At 41.4% G+C, this 22,184-nt stretch overlaps 1 protein-coding gene across 1 annotated transcript; it reads right to left on the bottom strand.

The window, feature by feature from the left end:
* Positions 1-3: 3 nt before the first annotated feature.
* Positions 4-20,752, bottom strand: ETFA (electron transfer flavoprotein subunit alpha). The gene is made up of 9 exons (XM_039731916.1): positions 20,660-20,752; positions 19,740-19,839; positions 18,472-18,582; positions 17,222-17,323; positions 16,359-16,427; positions 15,299-15,381; positions 4,259-4,324; positions 854-934; positions 4-42 (listed from the first exon to the last, which is right to left on the bottom strand). The coding sequence occupies exons 1-9, from the start codon at positions 20,750-20,752 to the stop codon at positions 4-6; spliced, it is 744 nt and encodes a 247-aa protein (XP_039587850.1).
* Positions 20,753-22,184: the final 1,432 nt, after the last annotated feature.

Here is a 22,184-nt window from a genome sequence, read left to right as displayed (position 1 = left end):
CGCTCACTTCTTCTTCAGGAGCTTCGTCATCTCTGGCACCGCCTGCAAACACCAGTGCCAGGGTAGTGCACGTTCCCCTCTGACCCCCACACACTCGCCCTGTGCAGTTCCCAGCCCTGCAATTACACTGCCCACCCTCCCAGCACAGCACTCCAGGCTCACAGCACTCCCCACTTCTCTCCTGCTGAATAAAGCCTCTTAATTATTTAAGAGAGCTACATTTCCATTAGGTGGAAATAATGCATTCGTACAAAATTTATTAAGGAAATTGTCTACATGGTGTTTCTTCAGAATGTGACTTTGTCCCTGGCTCACAAAGAGGCCCGTGCTCACCACGGAGCCAGCGGGCATTATTTCAGGAATGGCATTAAGTGCTGGCAGAGTGTCTGCCCGTGCCTCCACAGACATGACACTCCCGCCTCTCACACGTGTGGCCACACACAGGCCTGGGACAGGGCGGGCTCGGAGCTCCAGTGGGAACTGCAAGCTCCTCCTGGGCATCAGGCAGTGAGGCAGCAAGCCCAGGCACAAACAGGCACACCTCCTGCCAACTCTCTACTGCCAAACTTTATGAAGCTTTAAAATGTACACAGCACCTATGGGTGGTTATTTCCAAAATGGTTCAACCTCAGGACACTGGAACTGATGCAGGCTGACTGTGACACCCCCCACCCCAACACAACCTACTTGCAGGGATTTGATTTTAAGCATGCAAATCATGACATCAGAAAGCAAATTTTTAAACAACAACCCAAACACGCTCACACAGACATCATTAACTCTCATGAGTTTGTATTATGTAAGCTCCTGTCAGCTCTCCCAAAGTTACCCTGCACATCAAGTTTAGCCTCACCTGAAATAAGTCTGCTACCAGTCCATAGTCTGCCACTTGGAAAATGGGAGCTTCTGGATCCTTGTTAATAGCAACAATGGTCTGCAAGCAAAGGTAAAGCACCATATGAATCTAGGTATTGATCATCCTTGGGGGCTGGATTACAGGCCAGGTCTTAGCCAGGAAATGGGCTATATTCTCTCCAAGGCCCCAGAAGTGGAAAAATATTAAATGCCCAGATAAATCTTCTATCTCAAAAACAAGCACCTCCTTCCCTCCACACAGACCACAGTTCCCCTGAAAAAAAGAAAAACCAACCCCTCCCTTCCCTGCTCATCATACACATCTCTGCTATCTTTCCCTGTTGAAAAAGGTAGAAAAAAATTACTACAAAGGATTATCTGCACATTCTAAGCTGCACCACTCCAGAACTAACATGGAGGCAGCAGTTACAACAAGCACAATAAACCCTGCCCAAAGGCCTCTGTACTTACAATGGGACAGCTTTTAGTTTGTCACACAATAGAAAACAGCACAACAAATCCCAACACAATGATCCAGAAAACGTCTTGGTTTAATAAACCCTGCCCTACACTGAATCATCCTTAACTGCCTGTGACAGCTCCCAGCAAGATAAGCATGGGGGGTGTCCTCATCAAAATCTGCAACAGGATGGGGAGCACTCCACAGAGGAGGGAGAAGGTTCCTGAATAAACCCAGCAGCTCTCAGGAGGAGCCTGACAGCCAGAAGGGGCCTGGAGCACAGCACTGGGGCAGTGCCTGCCCTCCACACCAACAATGGTTTGGGGCAGCTCAGGCACACACTGCCACACCAGGGAACCCCCCACGGGCTGCTCACTCCCTGCACTCAGCCCAACACAATCATGGCTCAGTAAGCAGGGCCCAGTGGCAGTAACTCAAAAAGAAACCTTCACAAATCCTGTGGTTTTAGGCCCCCAGAAATGTTATTTGTTGGCTGTTTGTCCCCCGAGCGTCCCTGTAGAAGACCCCACCCCACATGCAAGCAGGCAGTACCCAGAGCCCTGCCCCAGCTCATAGCCAAGGACATGCAAGTGCTGCAGCAATGCTGCCCTTGAAATGTTCTCCCCAGAGCTCTACTCTTTTACAGAGTTTTACTTCAGTTCCCCCTCTCTGCAAATGCAAGCCTCCCCAGACAAGCTGCAGGGCAGGAGGCAAATCCAGGCTGTGGTCCCTGAGGGTACTGGCCCAGTAAAGACTTTTCTGACCCTTCTGAGGCCCTGCCATTCCTTGCAGAACCATCCACAGGGGCTGATGCTGAAGCCCAGCCAAGCCAGCACCACAGGGGCTGCCAGCTCTGTCCTTAGCACAAAAATAATTAACAAATTGCTTGCAAAACTGTCTGAAGCTTTAGTTTGGCAGCTTAGTCCTTCCTCTACCTCCTTTACCTGAAGTGACTTCAGTAAGATTTGGTTCCCTACCTCATTGCTAACTCAGGTAGCAGCAAAAGCACCACCCTGCCCACAACAGAACTTTGTGAGTTAATCTCTGAGTAAAAAAAGATAGGGGAACTCTCATGAGGGAATTAGAAATAAGCAAAGAAAGCAACAACAACTTTTCAGGTCTCCTCAAAAGCTGCATTTTCTACCTTGCTGTAAAAGAACAAATAAATTATACATTTCACTTGGTAGTAAGCATCTGACTGCTTTGGAAAACATATCCTGAAGTGTGCAAATTCACAATGCCAGATAATTAAGAGTGCTGAGGGAGGACAGGGGACACTCCAGAGAGCTCCCATGGCTGCAGAATTCTTTGTTTGGGAAAACGATCTTCTTCATAACTACCCCACCTAAATGCTTTACCTAAAAGGAAGGCAGAACACATTCCACATACCAATAACTAAATCTGAATTTTACAACAGACACATTAGCTTACACTAAAAAGCTCAGATATGGGAGAAATTGAAGGGTTAAATAAGCATCTCATATGAACAAATTTCATCTGTCATTATTTCTCACAGCAGAATACCTCAAAATATCAAACATGCCTTTGGAAAAGCCATAAAAGCAGAGGTTTTGTTGTTACAGTACAAGATAATGTCACTGCTCAGTGTTTTTGTAACAAAAGAAATTCTGGATCAAGGCAGAAGTTCCCAGTGCTGCTGGCAGCCTTAACTGAGATGAGGTAGCAGATAAACACCAAGAGGGTCACCTGGAGTCTGACACAGCTTCCAGTATCCAGCTCTCAGGCAGTGGCTGCTGCTCTCCACAGCTGCCCCTCTCCTCACTCAGCCAAGGGCACAGCTGGAGACTGAATGCTCCAGACAAAGGCACCTGTGGCCAGCAGTGCCAGGGGAGCCCGGGGGCCCTGGCAGCAGTGCCGTGCCTGCACTCTCCCTCTGCTGCACTGCAAGCAGGAATGTGGCAGAGACTGTAGCACTGCTGCCCACCAAAGCCCTTGGGAATACCCTGCCACAATTCCCACTTCTCAGGAGACACCTTCACCCCTGCCCATCACACACCCTTAACATCTTGAATTTTGGTTGGTTTTTTTTCCAGTACATCAACTAATACTAACACCACTCAGGTCCCTGCTTTTAGAAAGCTTAGCATTTCCCTCCAAAATATTTATATAATACATGAGAAAAAGGAATGGTCAGAAAGCAGAGATCATCCTAACATGCAGGCTGGTTTGTGAGGACAATTACCAGTCACAAACTCACTGGTCTGTCACTGGTTAAACACAAGAAACTACCTGAAAAGTCTTGCAACCCTTTTCCTCAGCTTTGTAAGCTATTCAAAATTGTGCCTTGGTTAAGTTCATTCTCTGAAAATAGAAAAAAAAATACATAGCCTTTTGAAAGAATTACTGTGGGAGGCAGGACCTCCAGTTTTTGATGTCTGCCATTTGATAGTATCAATCAGCAGGTAACTCTGCTCCTCTTCTCAAACACTGCACTGTGGGCCAAACTGGCAACTCCAATTTAGGATTATTTGCTTTGGCAGCCAATGAGTTAAACCTTTTAAAGTTTTACTGCCGTTTTATTGCAGGTTTCCATTTGAATGGCTAAATGCAGGAATGTCAGAGACATCTTTTACTTTATGGAATAGTAAGTTCATAATTCAAATTGTGCATTGTTATGCATGAATTAATATGTCATAGTCTGGAATAAAGGCAAATGGAACTATGGTATAGAATTCAGGCATATGTGCTTTGGGTTGGGCTTTTTTAAGCAAAGTCAATTAGCTGCTTCCACTGATCACTTTGGGTTGTAGTGCAAAGGTTTTTCTACTCCATGAGATGTTTTGCCACAGTATCTTTTTTTGTCAAAGAGTGTTTTAAAGCAGCAGGAAATGCAGAAACCATCTAAAGCACTGATGCAAAAGCAAGGGAGTCAGCTCACTTCCTTTCTCAGAAATCTCTTCTGGCACATCCACCTTCACATACCTTGCTGTCTTTCATTCCAGCCAAGTGTTGGATTGCTCCAGATATTCCCACAGCAATGTAAAGTTCCTAGGAAAAAACAAGAGAGAGACGTTTTTGGTCACCACACCACAGTCTCACTCAGCTCTCACAAACCTTAATCCAAATCAATTACATGCAGCAGTTTTTACATTACAGTAGTTTCCAATACTAAAGGCAGCTGATGTTTGGTTCCCTTCCCCACCTGGGGATGCAATGTGACTGCAAAAGGAGAATCCCAAAGGAGCATCTAGCAAAGACAGATTAGGGGAAAAAAATAAACAGAGTCTGCATCAAAAACATATGACACTGCTCAGCTAAAGGCCAGAGCAATCCATGTTCTCCAGACCCTGGAGATTCCCAGTGCAAATATTTAGGAAGATAACCCAGAGATGGATAATGCAGCTCTGAAGAGCAAACCATGGCTCTTCTTCAAAGCCCCCCAGAGCCTTTACCTAAGATAGAATGCTCAAACTGCAATTCAGGTGTTAGGCTTTGAAAGGTTCCCCAAAGAGCAGGATGAACCTTTGGGGGCTGGTGCCCTGCAGACCTGAGTTTGTGTTCCTCACCTCAAGCCTCCCTTCCCCACTCCCACACGGGAGGAGTGCAGAGGCACACCAGCCACACCAACAGCTCTGCACTTCGGGGCTTGCAGCTTCACATCTCCAAAGAGTCCCACAGTCAAAAGAGATTGCAATTTCCAGGTAAACAGATCTGTGTCATCTGTTTTATGTCAGCTGAAAACTGTTACTTCTCCTTGGGCTGAAAGTCATCCAGTCTATCATCTACCCAAAACCAAGGGTACTTCAGGGCCCTGACAGTTCTTCCAGACAGAGCTGAACTCTGTAGCTAACTAATGTTACAGAAGAAAACTAAAGAAAGCACTTTTCACCAACTCATTCAGTAACAGAAAATTAACACATAAATTTAGTTAGGGGCTCATCTACCAACAGCAGTCAAAAGGTGGTATTCACATGTGCTTATAGAAGACACAGCCCCAAATACTAACATAATTTCTCTTTTTAAAATACCAAGGGTATTACATATCTAAGAAAATATAAATCTAATTTAACTCAATAAATAATATTGGGAGGCCACGGGGAGGGCAAGAGGGTCAAAACCAATCTTACTACTGTGCAGCTGAAACTGCATTACAGTTGAGTGGCTTTTAGCATGGCAGAGCCAAGCCCAGCTGTGGGACATGCACAGAGCTACCCAGGAGAGTGGCAAACAAAGGTGCTCAAACACAGACCCACAGAGGCTTCTGCCACACAGGCCTCAGAGTCATTACATCAATTAAAGAAAAAAATGCTTTCTGATGTTTCTCCAACCACAGATTCTGCTCACTGTGTTTGGTGTTTTTTGGTTTTTTTTAATAGGAATAGAGAAATTAAATTTATGGAGTTTTTCTGTATTTTTATAAAAAAACTCTCTAGCGTAAAAACTGAAGGGGAGGGGAAATAAAGCAGAAACAAAGTATTTCCTATCAAAAAGGCTTCCTTTGAAACATGGAATCTAGTCCATGTACTTCCACAAAACCACACAGCTGGTGAACACACTCAGAAACTCCTTGGCCTCAGCAGGCTTTTACCAAGTGGATTACTATTGGAGGTCAATCCATTTTAACCACAGCTGCAATGTAACCTAATATGTCCACATTAGAACTCATGGCAAGAATGCAATATTTTAATTATACCAAATAAAAGAACAGATGTTACAGGAGAAATTATTCTAACATCATGCTGTCTTTAATACAAGTTCTTTTTAAAGACACATTACCGTAATTTGATTTTTTTTGAGAGCAATTCATTAAGTGCCAGTCATCCAGACTACCAGATACTCTTATCAGTCTGCTTAACATTGTGAAGTTCAATCTTTGGAAAGAATCCAGCTAACCAGGAGCCAGATGCCTATGAATATATTCTATTAAAATATCTAGGAAAGACAAGGATGTTTCATTAAAAGGACATTTGTAAATCACCAGGCTTGTCTAAAAGCACTTATTATGCATCCAGGCCATGGCCTTCTAGGTTATGTGCTTTTGGCTCCCTGGCTCAGACAAGTGGTCCTGCCAGTCAGCTCTAACCCTGACAGGAGATCACCTCAGCAATGTTTCCACAGAGAGTGCACAGGACAGCAGGGTTCTTAGCAACACTTCTGTGCTGGCAAAGGGACAGGACTGCTGAAATCTTAGTTTTAATCTATTCTGCAGTTCAGTAGGAGGGACCCAAAGGAACCACAATGTCTAAATGATAAAGCTTCAGGACTGTTCACTGCTGTCCTGAGAAGAATTCAACTGGTCATCCAGAGAGGACATAAAGCACTGAGAAATTCAAATCCTTATTTATTTTCAGAGTAATAGCCTTGTTTTGATGTTTTCCCTGAAATCACCAAGTTCTGTCAGGCCTTCTGCTGAGTCCTGCCATTGCTGTGTCAAAGCCCCAGGTCAGGACTGTAGCCCCACGCCCTGTGAAGCAGGGGAGGCAGGGAGGCAGCTTTGAAGGGCTCCCTTGCAGAGGGTGCTGGGCCATGGCAGCGGGCTCTGCAAGGAGCTCTGGGTCCCTCAGAGCTCCCCTGGCCAGGACACCCAGGCAAGGCACAGAGCAGATGCACCCGAGCCTGGGGCACACCTCTCAGGGGCAGACATGGCTTTACACCAACGTCAAGTTCCAGCTTTTTGGAACCCTGGAAGTTGCTCTAATTACTGCTGCCAGGCAGTAATTAGAGCCCCCAGTTACAGGCACTTACAGCAAAGTCCAGGACATGGAGCAGCATTTGTCAACTCCCTAGAGCTGGGCACAGGCAGATTTCCACTGAAGGGCTGCTGCCAGCACTGGGCCACACGAGAACAGGCAACAAAACAGCACACACATATTCCAGAGCAAAGGGTTCACAGCACTGTGAACAAATGAAGTGCCAAAAGCAACTGAAGTCAAGGAAGTAAACGTTTTGGTGGTGTATGGACAGGACATCAGCTTAGAAAATTGTCTTGGCTCCCAGTAACTTCATTTCACACAGGAAATACTGTACAAACATCACAGCCATGCCCCAAATACTTTTATGCAGTTGCTGGCAGACATCAGTACAGGGAAAGGACACCAGAGAAGAGAGCTGATGGCAAGGAGGAGCAGGATGGAGGGAACACATGGCACTGAATGCACCAAACAGGCAGGACTCTGCAAAGCAGAGCACAGGCAGGCGCCAGCACTCCAGATGTGCTGCTGGGAGGGCTCAGGGCATCAGCAGTGGGCAGATGTGGAGGGGGTCACCAGCACCCACGAGGCTTCTCCCAAGGGCCACAGCAGCAAGACGAGGTGACTCTGCCAGCAAACAGGCACAGAGGCCAAGGGGCTTCCATTTGTCCTGCACAGCACTGGTGCAGGCAGGACTCTGACACAGACCTCCACGTTTGTAAGCACAAAAATGTGGCATCACAACCACCCCAAAAACCCCCCCGAACTCCAACTCCCAAACTGATCCTATTCAAAGTCAGGATTCCAAATCAAAAATCCACTTTCTCAGTTGCTAGTTATTCATCTAGACTTATATTTTTCCAACAGAAATTACCATGGTATGTCTTTGAGTCATTACATGCTAATCATTAAAATGAAAAAAAAAAAAAAAAAACCTCCTTGGCCATTCCCTAAACTCTATTTCTGCTTCAGACATACCCAGCCCATTCACTGGCAGACTTCACATGCACAAACCTGCACACCTGGCCCCAGAATCCATACAGCCAGTTACATGCTGTTTGGACAAATGCACAGGAGTGCTGTATGTGGATGACTGCAATTACCAACATACCAATGCAGTTATTTTCCTGTGCATACAGACTCCTGCAATTATTTATAGAATAATTTGTGCCATATGATATTACTTCATTTATACTTACGAGAATATTTAAATATGCCTTCGGCTGCCTTAGGGCAGTTAAGGGACATTTGCTTAAGAGAACTACCAGAACAGTTTTTATTTCAACTCCAGAGCCTTTGAATGGTGCTGGGACAGCCCACAGGGCAGCCACAGGTGCTCCACAAGCTGAGGTAACTACTTTGCAAGCATGTTGTCAGCTGCTATTGATTTTTATGACAATTTCTGAATTATGCTGAAAAACCCCAAGACACATCAATTTATCATCCTACCACTGGCATGCTTTTAAACAGGCTGGTTTAATAAACCCCTGTGGCATACACACTATTTTTAAAGGCAGCTCAGATATTTTATTTTTTCTGCAAGAGTGAAAGGACAATGAAATTAGGAAGAAGTATTTGTGATCAAAATTGCTTTGTACAAGAGATTCCTTTCACTTACAAGCTATTAGGCCAATAAAATATTTTCTGGCTTGACAGGAGTTCATGCCTATTGCACTGTACATCACACACTTCTCCAGTATGTACAGCTTTGGTGCAGCTGAACCCACTCCATTCAGGAAGCACACATCACTAAACTAGAGCCCAACTGCAGTTTCTTTTTCACTTTAAGACCCTTTGATCAGCCAAGCTGTGTAATTACTCTTAAGCGTGGCTAGGGTGTCTGCTGGAGTGCAGGGCCATACAGCAATTTTTTTCCCCCTCTCTCCAGGGAAAAGCACATCAATTGCTTTCAGCTAAATGCACTCACATATGAATATTTTAGTACAATTTAATGTTTCTGCACCAACCCCAAAGGAGCAGAGCATCAATTTGTGAACATAGTTTTCTTGGAGTTAAAAGCTACACTGGATAATGCAGGATGAAAGGGGTTGTCAATCCTTAGCTTTTTAGCAAGTCAGAGAAAGACAGTCTGTAAATCCAGTCCCAGCTGCATACAAACAGCTCTCTAAAGTTTGCCACCATAAAGCTACTTTTCAACAATAGTGAATTATCAGAGGAGATATTCCAAAAACATTTACCCAAGCACAGTTGGTTTTCCCAATGCTATTCCCACCTGCCACCTACCTAACAGCCCCAACCATTTATACCATGCAAAGTGCACCTGCAGGTCTGTCAATAACACCCAAAACCTGATGTACAAATAACACACTCCTACAAGGCACTGAGCTGAGCAGAGCCAAAATGATGTACCACGCTTTTTGAAGAGAGAAACTGTGTTACCTCAATGTTCCCTTGTATGTGCAACAAATGAGGAAGTAATTAAGATCTTATCATTGATAGCAAAGAATAGAACATTTTTTCCAGACAAGAGGAGTGACAATTCTCATGATGCCAAGGGAACTAATTAGTTAGTTCTGTTGTTAGTAATTTTAGGTAAGGGCCAGAGAACAAAAAAGAAGAAAAATACTAGAATAAAATATGCCTTGTTTCACTTTCCTTATGCTTCCTCACAAGAGAGTGAAGTGAAACAGTAGATAAGCCAATCTGAACAAGCAAAGGATCCCTAAGAAAGTGATGGGAATTAACACTCAAGGACAGTTAGCATTCACTTATTACAAAGAAAGAGAAAATACAGGAATTATGTAAATGATGTGATACTGTGCCTCTCCCCTCCTGCTACTCCCAAAGCAAGATGACAACTACTAAGTGCTAAAAAGCCACTCACTGCAGTGAAAGGGATGCTCAGTAAAATACTGGGGGCACAGAGAGGCTCAGAAAGGATCCCATCCTCTTCTAGAAGAGGGGAGCACAAGAATTCCAGCATTCTTACACAGCTTTGGTGCCTTTCAAGTGAACCAACACCTCACTCCTCAGGGTCTCAACTGAAGCTGCACCTCTAACATGCCTTCCTTTCCTCTCATTATTACTCCCTTGTCAAGTTCCTTCAATCTCTTACAGCCAGAGAGATCCTCTAGCATGAAGCTGAAGCAGTGAAGCCAAGCAGTTTCCTCCTGGCCATCACATCAGACCTGCACTGAGTTCCCCTCTGCCTTGCCCAGGTGAGGTTTCTCAGTGCAGGCACCTGCCTTCTGTGCAATCAGGACACATTCTAGCACAATCATTTAATCCAGTGTCAATTATTGCTACAGCACATATTTCCTAACTTCTGCCTTCCTGAGTTTTCCACCTCAGTTTCTTGTCATCTATTTAGTTTCATACCCAATGCTGAAAGTAACAAGACAGCAGCAACTGAACACCTTAAAAAAATTAAATTAAAAAATAAAGTTGTTTTGCCAGCTAGGAAATCCTACAGCAGAAACTAAGGCAGTTCTAGTGTTAGACCCTGAAAGAGGACCAGTTTTAGAAGAGTGAAGATTTAAACTCTGAAGAGATTAAATTAGAAGAACATATTTCAGGCAGCAGCTGATCCTTCACAAGGTCAGAGGATAACAATATACACACACACTTGCCAAAAAAGCACCTCTCAGTGTCACTGAGGTTCTGGCTGTTTTCTGGGGACAAGAAGCTGAGTGTGAGATAATCCCAGTACAAGCCCACCTTCCTTCAAACCCTGAGGGAAGAATATAATTAATTAGAATAGGCTGCAAGGGAAAATCTGGGAAACCATGGCAACAGTTTGGGCATTTGAAGACAGCTGCCAGGTGGCACTGCAGTGCAGGACTGCCCACCTGGACCATGGGTGCTGCAGAGAAGTGCCCAGGTCCCACCCATCCCCAGCAGCCCTGGGAATGCTGGCTCAGGGGCACTGGACCCCCACCACAGCCCATCAGCCCCCAGTCCTCCTTGCCAGCCTGCACTGCACAGCCACAGCAACCACAGGAGCCAGGAGAGGTTCAGAGCAGCTGCTTTCCTTTCTCACAAGTCAGACTTGTTTTTTTTGGTTGAATATCAGACAAACAAGTTCCTGAGACAGATTACATACTGTTCTGCATGTTAGAAATGTTGCTAATTACGCCTTGGGCAAGGAAAGCTAATACTGAACCAATAAATGAAGCATTCATGTTCCATTTACCAGTTTTAAATAACTGAAAAAAAACACTTTTTACTTTCTTTCTTTCTTTTCCACACCTTTTTTGTTCTTGTTTCATTCTTTGTGAACATGAGAGAAAGAACTGGGAAGATTTTTACTGTGGAAAGTAACACCCCTGACTATTTGAAATTTCTTACATAAAAATGGAGTTACTCTGGGGTAATGGTGTTAGGCTTGAATTAAGTATATCCAGTTAGTATTTTCTAATTGGATATACTTAATTAATATTTAGTAGTAAGCACTCACAGGAAGGATATTTTTATCCAAACTCAGCTAATTTTAACATTCTTACAAGTTCTTTTTCCTTAAACAGAAACTACATACAGTACTTAACCTGAGAATCAAATTTCATTTTTCTGCAGGTGCTTTTCCCACTATTTCTTATATGCAGGAAGAAATAGTGGGAAATAGTGGGATATATAAGAAATATAAGAAATAGTGGGAAATAGTGGGAAAAACTGGCTTCTAAGTGTAAAAAATATGCTAAAATGACTGTCACTGATTAAAGACACTGAATATACTAAACTGCTTTTTTTTAATTAGGAAGAAAACATTTTGTATTTTAATATATCCACTTATGTCTAAAAATTTCCTTCCCTCTCATCAAACAATACAAATCAGCCTTCTCTTTCATAAGACAGAATGTTCAAATAGGAGCTGCAATCACCTGAAAGCAAGAGGTTAAAAAAAATGTACAAACAGAAAAAAAATTATACACTGACTATTTTAACAACTGGACTAAAATTGTACAAAAGAAAAATTGCCAAAGATCCAGTCAAAACCCAACAATATACATAAACACCAACATGAACAACACCTTGAAGTTTACCAGACCAAGGCTACTTTGGAAAAGCAGATGTGCTGTGTAGAACTAGGGCTCAAACAGACAAAAGGTGAAATCTGTGCTCTTTAATTAACTGCATTCCTCCATCACTTCAGTGACATGATCTCCAGTTGCCCCTGGAGTGGCAGTGTGTTTGTGTATTAATACCTCAACATTCTGGAAAGCTGCTGTGCTGTGAGGTTCTTGGGTTCTGTGATGCACTGTCTGGGCTGCACTCTCAAAAAGTGAAGCCAGTGACAGAATTATGAGGGACCAATGACCAAGACCACCCTTCCTTCCCCAAATGCACAACGGAAGGCACGGGGAAGGAACAAGCAGCCCTTGCAGTTATGTTATCACCCAGGGATGAGCACAAACACACCCCAGCAGTCACACAGAAAAAGCAGCAGAAGCACCTCCCCTCTTCCTGAGCTTGGAACTAACCCTTGTCCCTCTGCAGTCTCAAGCTGACCCAATTCCAGAGTCCTGGAAAACAATGCATTCCACTCCTCCACTGAGACTGAGACTATTAATAGAAGTGTAAGAGCACACACAAAGATCCTTTCCCATCAGAAGCCAACAGCTGCACAGGAGAAAAAGCCTGGCTCAGACTCCAGAGTTTCTTGTGTCTGAGACTCTTCCCCTGCTTAAAACCCACACACCCAGAGGGCACACACTATGTCAGCTCAAAACTGAACACAAAACTCAGGTCTCAGCCACCTTACCTGCCCAGTGTTCAAACCTGTTTTGCAATTCCCCAGACAGAACATCACAAGCTCTCCCTGAACTGACACCGAGCACCTCTCACACAGGGAGAAAGCATCTTCTGAGAACTGCTAAAATAGCCAGTGTCATCTTGACCTGACAAAAAGAGCTCAGTTCTTCTTCAAGTCAACTCTATTTTCCACTGCAGAGAATAATTTTCTAGCTGAAGTACCAAAAAGACAGTGAAGTAGAATTAGGAATGTTAAATTAAGAATTTGCAGCTTTCAACTAGTTCATATTTAAGATGCCTACCCAACATACAGAAAAATTAAAACCTCTACTCAGCAGCTCTGTGGGCTTAGTATCAATTCAACTTGTACTTCCATTACAATTAACATTCCATATTTTCTATATTTCTAAGGCACTGAATTCTATCCTTGCATGTATTTTAAGATCCAGACTAAATATCTGACATTTGAAAGAAGAGGAATATAATTTCCAGTACTCTGCACAACTCACTACTTAATGAACACTTGTTAAGAAGTGAGATGAGAGAAAAATGCATCAGCCTGCAGACAAATAGAGCACCACACAAGTGTGCCAGTTCAGATCATTTATGACACCAGAGTTTAACACTCATTCATTACTCCTGACTAAAGACTATTTTGTTAAATATTCTGTCCTCTAGAAGAGGACAATGACAACACTGATGTGATCCTATGATGTGGCTTTATGCTCTTACTACTCTCACATGTTGCTATGGGCCATCTGTGGCAAAATAAAGCATTGTATCATCATCAAAAAACAGCCTTTTTTGTTTCAACATAATTGTTTATATGCCCTTGACTCTGGAAAGAATGTTCATTGTTGAGCCTTAATACACAAACCAGAGCTGAGCTGTCTTCAAATTAATATTCTCCACGTCATTAATGGATATTTAGGTAGAGAAGAACTAAGAATGGTTAGTCCCATCTCATGCCCTTTGAAAATACACATTTAAATGACACTTAGCTTATACCCTAAGCATAAAGAGTTAGAGTGGTATTTATAATCCACAGAACCTCCCAATTTCCTTACACAGCAGAGGTTAATATCACTGCTATCAAGATTTTGGAATTACCTTAGTCTTATCAAGTCTATTTCTCAGAAGGAGTGTTTTGTAGCAGTTGGTTATCACATAGATTTACAGCTTTAAACACTAGCATGTCTAGAAATAGCTCCACTCAGGCCCACAGGGTCATCATCAGATGGCCTCTGATGAGGACTTCAAAAAAAGTAGCAAACAGCCCCCATCTCATGCCCTTTAAAAATACACATTTAAATGACACTTAGCTTATACCCTAAGCATAAAGAGTTGGAGTGGTATTTATAATCCACAGAACCATCCACAACTCAAGACAGAAGAAATCAGAACCATGGAACATCTTGTTCAAGAAAATCCAGCAGACAGAGCTGACAACAGAATCACAAGTTCCTGTCTTTGACATCCAAGTATTACTCTATCCTGCTGGATATATTACTAGAAAAATAATGGTCACGGTTTGAATTTCTTAAATTTGCAGCAATGGCAAAGGCAAAACATTTCAGGATCCTATCAAGGCTTTGAACATGCAGAGCTTTTTAGTATTATTTAAATTATTACAATTTGGTAAATGCAGCAATTGAAATATGATGAGTCTTTCTATCAAGTCTCAGCTCACTCTTCCTTTCTGGTTTCATTAAGCCACTAACAAGTAAAAAGCTGCTCCTTGGTGCCTTCTGTTGCCATACACAAAGAGCTGCTTACTGAGGGGCAAAAGCTTTACTCCACCGTGGAGCTCAGTGTAGCCCTGACAGAGCAGCAGATCTGAGTGCTGCCCCATGCTGAGCTACATTTGTACCTCCTATTCACAAACACCCAAATGTGCTTCACCTGGCTACAGCTTTCCTGCATGTCCTCGGGTATGAAGGACAATGAAAGAAGTCTCAGACTTCTGCACTACAGAAAGCCCCACACAGACACAAAAGACACAGCCCTGTGATATAGGGATGCAGAAATAGCAGAAAAATATGTGCAGCATGTTATTGCCCAATACTGAGCCATTCAGAGTACATCCTTCTTGGTATTCCACTCTACAGCAGCCAATCTGCAGATTATTCCTCTCTTCAATTTCTTGCACTTTCATTTCTTACAAAAATTTTGCTTTGACTGTACTGCAATAATTCAGTAACAGCTACTAAAAGTTTTTTAACAATCATCACCTGAAAAAACCCAGAACACACAACTACAAGAGATCAAGCCACGGATTGATGTAATTTTGAGTTTATGTCAGTAATGACATGTCTTAGCATATCAATGCCAGCTGCTAGGAAGCTAAAAAAGGTTCAGGTAGCTATGAAAAAAATGCAGCATGCAAACCCCTAACAAAGCTGTGTCAGAACACATCCCATTCACCCAAAGCAGAGATCTCCATCACAGCTTGCTTCTGTCATTTTGTAAACACAAAATGTTACAAGTGACAGTATCACAGTGGGCACGCTGATGTTCCTGTTAGGCCTGGAATTAAGACTCAGCTCATCTCTAGGTGCTTTCTGAAGGAAAATGCATGCCAGAAGCATCCCAGCTCTATGATGAGAGATATTTCCATACTTACTGGTGCTACAATTTTGCCCGTCTGTCCGACCTGCATGTCATTAGGAACAAAGCCAGCATCAACAGCTGCACGGGAAGCTCCAACTAGTTGAAAGAAAATAATTTCAATGTTTTCTTTTAAAATATTTGCAAGCCAAATTTATATCACCATAAAAGCCCATGTATTTTACTGAGGAGTCCCACACTCTAAGGGCACATATTTAAAAACCTCCCTCTTAAAAGCTCTTACGGTAATCCCTCTCTATACCACTAGCTAAAAACTTCCAAATACTAAGTGCTAATGCACTTCATAAGCAACAGGAAATCCCTACTCCCAGCACCAAAGGGCCATATATTTAACCAAGGATTTCAATCTGGCGTATTTCCATGATTTTTTCTTGTTGCTTTGTCAAAAGAAGATTTTCCCATAAATGCCTTCCCAAAATGTTCCTTCAAGTCTGAATGCAACATATGTGCTATCTTGTATTGCTGTGAATCTCAAAAGTCAGGCATGGTAAAGAAAAATAACAAAGTAAACTCAAAAATTCCATATGGACATTTAGTTAGCAAAAACACCACTTTAAAAACTAAGCAAATCATGTGAATGCTAAAATTAATGGAATCAAAACATTAGCGCAAACCATTTCTCCTTCTTTCCCAACCTTTATAGAAAATACTTTACTGAAACATTGTAAATGGTTGATTTTCTCCTGTTAACACAAAAGCACAGCAAAAGGACAGAGCCACTCAAACTACAACAATGTGAGGAGGACTGGGTTAAGAAACACTAGAAAAGGATGTATGCAGAAAGTATCAGCTCTTCAACATGAGCTGCGACTACATTTTGTTTGCAAGCTTCTGTTCTGGAGATTTGAGAAGCACAGGGAATATTACAGGTTAGTACTTAGCTTCACACACAGGCATTTAAGTAGAGTTGACAAAACTTTAACTAAACTAAGAGCATTTTAACTATTTGATAGAGATATGAAAATAAAAGACCTAAGATGAATTCTGGTTTTAATGTGACCTGTTTAAATATAATAAATAGGGTTAAAAAAAAAAAAGGAGGAAAACAAGTTTACCTGCAGCATTCAATTGATCCGCAAGTTCATACAACAACTTAAAATTTTCACCACTCTTCAAGCCCCGCCCTTAAAGTTAAGAACAAAAGAAGATCAAGAAAGAAGAACATGTGTTTTAAGATTTTTTTTTGCCTATGTAAATCTTCTGTACGAGTATGAGCATTTGCAAAGACACAAAGATATGGTTGCAAAGGGTATTTTTGGATACATTACTAACCAGTATTTAATATTTGGAGATTTAGCTTTTGTCTTTGCCATTAATATTTCATATGTATAAAGCAACACCACTCTGTCTTGTTTACTTCCTGCACACAGCACCATCAAGGTCATTCTCCAAAACCAAGGAAACAGAATTTTTTTAACTAATTTGTGCTCCCTCTGCTGGCTTCATGAACAAAATACTGTAGTGAAATTAGTAAGAAATCATTTTAGCTGTAGGCATACAGTAAAAATCACAGTCCATCACTTGATACCTAAGGAGCAGAATACAATCAATACAGGTTTTAAAATCATTAAGGTCATTACATAATAATGTTCAGACTGACTGACATGATCAGCAGGAATTTTGATATATGAAAAAACATTATACATTTCCATCTAAAAAACAATTAATATTGCTAACATTTTAAAGAGGCTCATCAAATATGAAAATGTTCTTACAAAGCCTCCCAGCATATGCTAGACTCGTGTATTACCTCTTTACAAAACACATGTTGGGTGCTTCCCCAGTAGCCCCCATGGAATATTTCAGAATTACACCATAATTTCCTTTTTTTTCCCAATGTATCACATTACAGACATGATTCACCAGGAGGTGCCATTACTGCAATGCAACATCAGCCAGTTTCCCTGTGGTCACTCACCCCCTGACACCACCACTTTGGCGCTGGTGAGCTCCGGCCGGTCGCTCTTGGTCAGCTTCTGCTCAATCCACTCCGAGATCCCGACGGGCGCGGGGGGCGTCACTGCAGTCACCACACGGGCCAGGCACCCACAAGGAAAAGGACAAAGCATGTGTGTTCAAGTGCAACCTGAGCTCAAGCTCAGTTCCAAGCTCATTCATAACCGATTCTGCCGCGAGCTTTTGCCGAGTCCCAGCAGCTGCTCCTGGCCCTGAGGAATGAGCCTCGTCCACCAGCTGTGCTCAGGGAACCTACTACAAACTGCAGCACAAGGAATCCTGCTGCACAGGTGCCACACACTGACACCAACCCAGCACAACAAGTGTGAGCCTTCCTGTCACAGGCAGACAAGTCAGTCAGGCAATGCACCAGCAGTGAAACACAGCAATTCAGTAACATTTGACTTCTGCCACCCACAGACGTTAGGAAATACAGGATGGTCAGAGGCAGGGACCAAGCCACAAAACAAAAAGGCCCACAGTGAAAAACAGGAGAGATCACCAAAATGGAACATTACCCCAGTAGTTGTGAAGTCTCCACCTGTGGACATTCTCAAAGCCTGACTGGACACAGTTCTGGGCAACATGCTCCATGGGGCTGGACTAGATGATCTCTAGAGATCCCTTCCAACCTCAAATACTTTGTCATTCTGTGACTGGATTTCTCAATTATCAGAGCTACACTGGCTTCATTAAATTGTACTGATTAGTTAAATTGAACTGATATAGTTAAAACTGATATAAAACCCTGTATTCTCCAATCAATTTAAACTGCCACTAATTTAGCTTGATGATGTAATGCCCTTTCTCAACTGCAATATGATTAAACCAAAACTGCAGAGAGCCAAACACTCCTATTTTTGCTCAGTCTTGTTTTGAAAACCAATCTGGTTATTCAAACAGCTGTAACTTGTCCTTTCTTATAGTTTCAAGACTGCAGAGGCAGACGTTTAGGCAGCGAGTGGAACAAGCACGGATTTCAGCACAGATAGTCTCCAGTTCTGGTCAAAGAAAAGGAAGTAACTGTGCAGATAATCTCTATCTTCTCTTACCAGACATCACTAAAAAGTGCAAGAACCTGTAATTAAAAACATAAAGCTAACATTATGACAATCAGTTTGCTTTGACAAATACTTCTGCAAAACACCACCAGGCAGTGAGCAAAACTAACTCTATTGAACAAAACAAGAGCATCCCAGAACAAATACTCACACTTTTCTACACTGGCACTACCACCACTTGCTGGTGCAGCCTCAAATGAAGTTCCCCGTACAGTAAACACTTTGACTGCTTCATCACACTGCACAGTGCAAATAATATTTCCTAAAAAATAAAAATAAAAAAATAAAAAAATTAAAAAAAAAAATCAAAACCACATTAGCAGTTGTACCAGAATATGCAACATCCGCCAAGGTACTTCCAAAATTGCAGTTTTAGATGACTAAAACTTAGCACTTAATAAATAGAGATTACTAATACTTTCATTTATGTTTTAGCCCTGTGTTTCTAAAGATGAATACAAATCCTCTATTTTCAAATGATACCAAGTATTCATATAATCTCTTATGAGTAAGATTTTAAATTTCAGAAGGAATGAAAAAAACAACTTTGAAAATGCCATTCTTACACATAAAGAATGTCTACAATTCAAAGTAGATCTTTAATCCTGTTGCATGAATTTGTCAGAACTGAAGACAATGAGGCCTCCCTCAAGTTATCTGTGGGACTGTGTTTCTCTCTACAATATAATATAATACTTCTGAAGGCTGCAGGGAATGCTAAAAGAAAAAATGCTGCAACATTCATAAACATTCAACTATTCACAAACTAAATCACCTTGAAACTGTGAGTTACTGGGAAGGAACTTAAAGTGCAGCACTAAACCACATTCTAGTACCATAACTCAAAATGTGATACCCTGCTGGTACATGTGGTACAATCTTTACAGTAAAATTAAGAAACAGAAGCTAATGAGCTAATATCTAAAATAAAACACAGTGTCAGCCAAGCATTAGGGAAACAGGACTGAAAAAAATAATCACAAATTAAGGTAATTAAATATTAGAAATAATCCATTCAATGTCTTCGTAATTAGAAAAAATAACCCTGTGGTATCTTAAATCAGAACTAATGCTAGTCCTATTAAATAAAGCTGGACAATTAACCTGATGTCTTATGCTTTCCAGAACCTGATCAGAACAAACAGAGTACATGGAAAGGATGGGACCAAATTCTGTTCCTTAAGGTGACAGACATGGGTCTGACATGCTTCTACCAAAGCCCTTGGAATTATTTGCTTTCTCACACAGGGAGCATTGTGTCCATCCCCAGGCTTCATTTTTTATTAATCACAGCAATTGAGATTGTAAAGGGAAAATTCCTATCACATTCCAAGGTTTTAACATCAGGACCATGTAGAAAAATTACCACTACTGGATTCTTCATTGGACAAATACCACACAGATTTTGAGATTACCCACCTGCATAGATAGTTCTCACAAAAGTATTTGGGGACTTAACTTCAATGATGTCAGAAACAGGGGCAACATCAAGCTTGCCAGCCACTCTGGGAATAAGATTCTAGAAATTAGAGATAAAAAGTTAGCAAAGTAAGCTAACTAAAATGTACATGGTCAGTAAAAGAACACTGCTGACCCGATTTCATATAATGCTGTCTCCAAGAGATACAGAACTAAGATTTTTGAAGGGCTACTCATGTAGCTTTAGCAGTCAAATAAAGCCCCATTACTGTAATAACATTAGACATTTTATGAGACTTACTGTAAGTAAACCCGTAATTCAATATCTTAAATTAGGAGACTTATTTGCTTCAAATATTCTAAAACTGAATATAGATGCCATTTACTCAGAAAATGGACAGTTAAGGATTGTTGAGCTCTTGGCACTTCAAGGGAAAAAAAATGGTGCTTTCAGAAGTTAGATGCCAGAAATTATAGGAAAAACACCCTGCACTCTTCCCTCCAAAGCAAAAAAAATTTAAAAAAAAAAAATTATTATTAAAGTATATATTCTCTTGCTCCAAAATTTACTCCAGAAAATTACTTAGCACCTTTAGGAGTGGGAAGAAGGATAAAAAGAGCAGCAGAAATTATGAAGAAATCAATGATAAGATGATTATTTGCTTTTTGTCTGCCTCCTAATCTGGTGCAGGACAAAAAGACCCAGGTCTGAAATCTTCACTCACATGAAGCACTCAAAAATGGCAGTGTAAGCTTTAAAGCAAAAGCCATTAATTCCTACTATGACACTGCAGATAAGAAAAAGAAAAAAAATTAAAACATTTAAAACTTAAGGTTAATTTCTCTTAGCAAAAACACAAGCGTGGGGATTGCTATTGATTGGAAGTGAAAGCAGGCAGATGGAAGGCCGATCTCAGTACTCGTCCTGCATCGGCAAGATTTCTCAAGGAGCCTTTTGCTCGAATTTTCTGCACCACTGTGCTGCCCAGATTCTTAGTACTGAGGCTCTCCATGTACTTACAAACACATTTAAAAAAAAGGTTTTGAAAAATTGTATTTTCATTAAAAACCATCCTGGCTGGAACTTAGATTTGTGTTATTTATTTATGTTTACAGACATTTCAATGTACATGACTTATCTCACAGATGCAAATCCCACTCAAAAAAAGTTTGCTTCCAATAGGTTTGCACACTCTCATTTCAACACGCAAATAACAGATTTTTCATCCCAATTTGCTGTGCTTTTCCTTACAATTTTCATGCTTTCAGATCACTTAAGCTGCTTTGCCTTATTGCACATTTTGCCTTGTGTCCACAGGATTGGCTGGTTACCACAGAATATTTCTTCTATGCTATTTTTTTCACATCAGCTCATAAAAGAACTCAAACATAAATCATGAAATCTAATGACCTCTTAAGCAAACTACTGTAAAATAGTTTGCAAATGCAGAACTGTCCATGGCTGATCTCTCTCAGGCCTTTGATTCACACTCTTACATACAGCAGTGTCTGTCTCTTTTCTACAAGAACTTTTTGATGCTCTTTCATCTACTCACCTTCCCAAAGGCAGATGCTCCAGCGCAAATGTGGGTGTAATTAAATTTTTTATGAGTTTCCACAATCAAGGGAGTCAGCTCCTCTGAGAATAAAAATGTACTGCTTAGCATTTACAACCATCTTATTTTCAATCACAAACACAAATACACAAATACATTTCTTTTGTCAATAGGTAAGAACAACTCTCACCTGCTAGAAATCCCTTGTACACATCATGCTGAGCCACGAGAACTTTTGCAACACCCTGCACTTTGCTGAGTTCTGATGCTACCTGTGATTACAAGTGAATTATTATTAGTTTGTGCTTAACAGGCACCACAAACATATAACAAGGGAGTCCCCACTGCAAATAGCTCACAGCCTACAGATTCATAAAACCAGAACCAAATGTACATGAATTCCAAAATCAGAACAGACCTTAACAGAATAAAATGCAGGTCTTCTGATTCACAGCACAGCTCCTTATGGGATAATGAAAATGAATGTGTGAATAAGAGAACTACGGAGCAAATCAGCCTCAGGAAAACTTGCCTCCTGCATGCAGGGCTCCACAGCAATCCCAGCATTTCTTACAGCAGCCAGCAACAGCCACACTTGAGGATTATTGCTCAGTACTCCAATACAACGACCAAGAAACAATTCCTATTTAAGTTCAGTCAGTATCTACCAGACAAACAAATACAAATGTACAATGCTGTTATGATTTTTGTTCAAATTCTAGGAGCAACCCTTTGTTTCCATCTGACTTTTTGCCTACTGAAGCAATGCGTATTTAAATTTATATTTATGCACTTTTTTTCGTTTGAATTGGCACAAGTGAAGTTTAAATGATAAAAGGGTTACTACAGATCAGAGAGAAGAGGACTGACAGCGAAGTCTGGAGACCAC

The sequence above is a fragment of the Passer montanus genome, unplaced genomic scaffold (genome assembly GCF_014805655.1).
Source record: "Passer montanus isolate IOZ18808 unplaced genomic scaffold, ASM1480565v1 scaffold111, whole genome shotgun sequence".
NCBI classification, from domain to species: Eukaryota; Metazoa; Chordata; class Aves; order Passeriformes; family Passeridae; genus Passer; species Passer montanus.
The sequence above is the reverse complement of the archived record's forward strand: the minus strand, read 5'-3'. Positions and strand labels throughout refer to the sequence as shown.

What these genes read in the sequence shown, in the direction of transcription:
- ETFA (XM_039731916.1), bottom strand. Translation starts at nt 20,752, where the DNA reads ATGGAGAGCCTCAGTACTAAGAATCTGGGCAGCACAGTGGTGCAGAAA. An exon ending in CAAAGTGGTGGTGTCAGGGG is followed by an intron (nt 16,428 to 17,221) that starts GTGAGTGACCAC and finishes CTTAACTTTAAG; the next exon opens with GGCGGGGCTTGAAGAGTGGT. An exon ending in CGGGCAAAATTGTAGCACCA is followed by an intron (nt 4,325 to 15,298) that starts GTAAGTATGGAA and finishes GTTTTTTCCTAG; the next exon opens with GAACTTTACATTGCTGTGGG.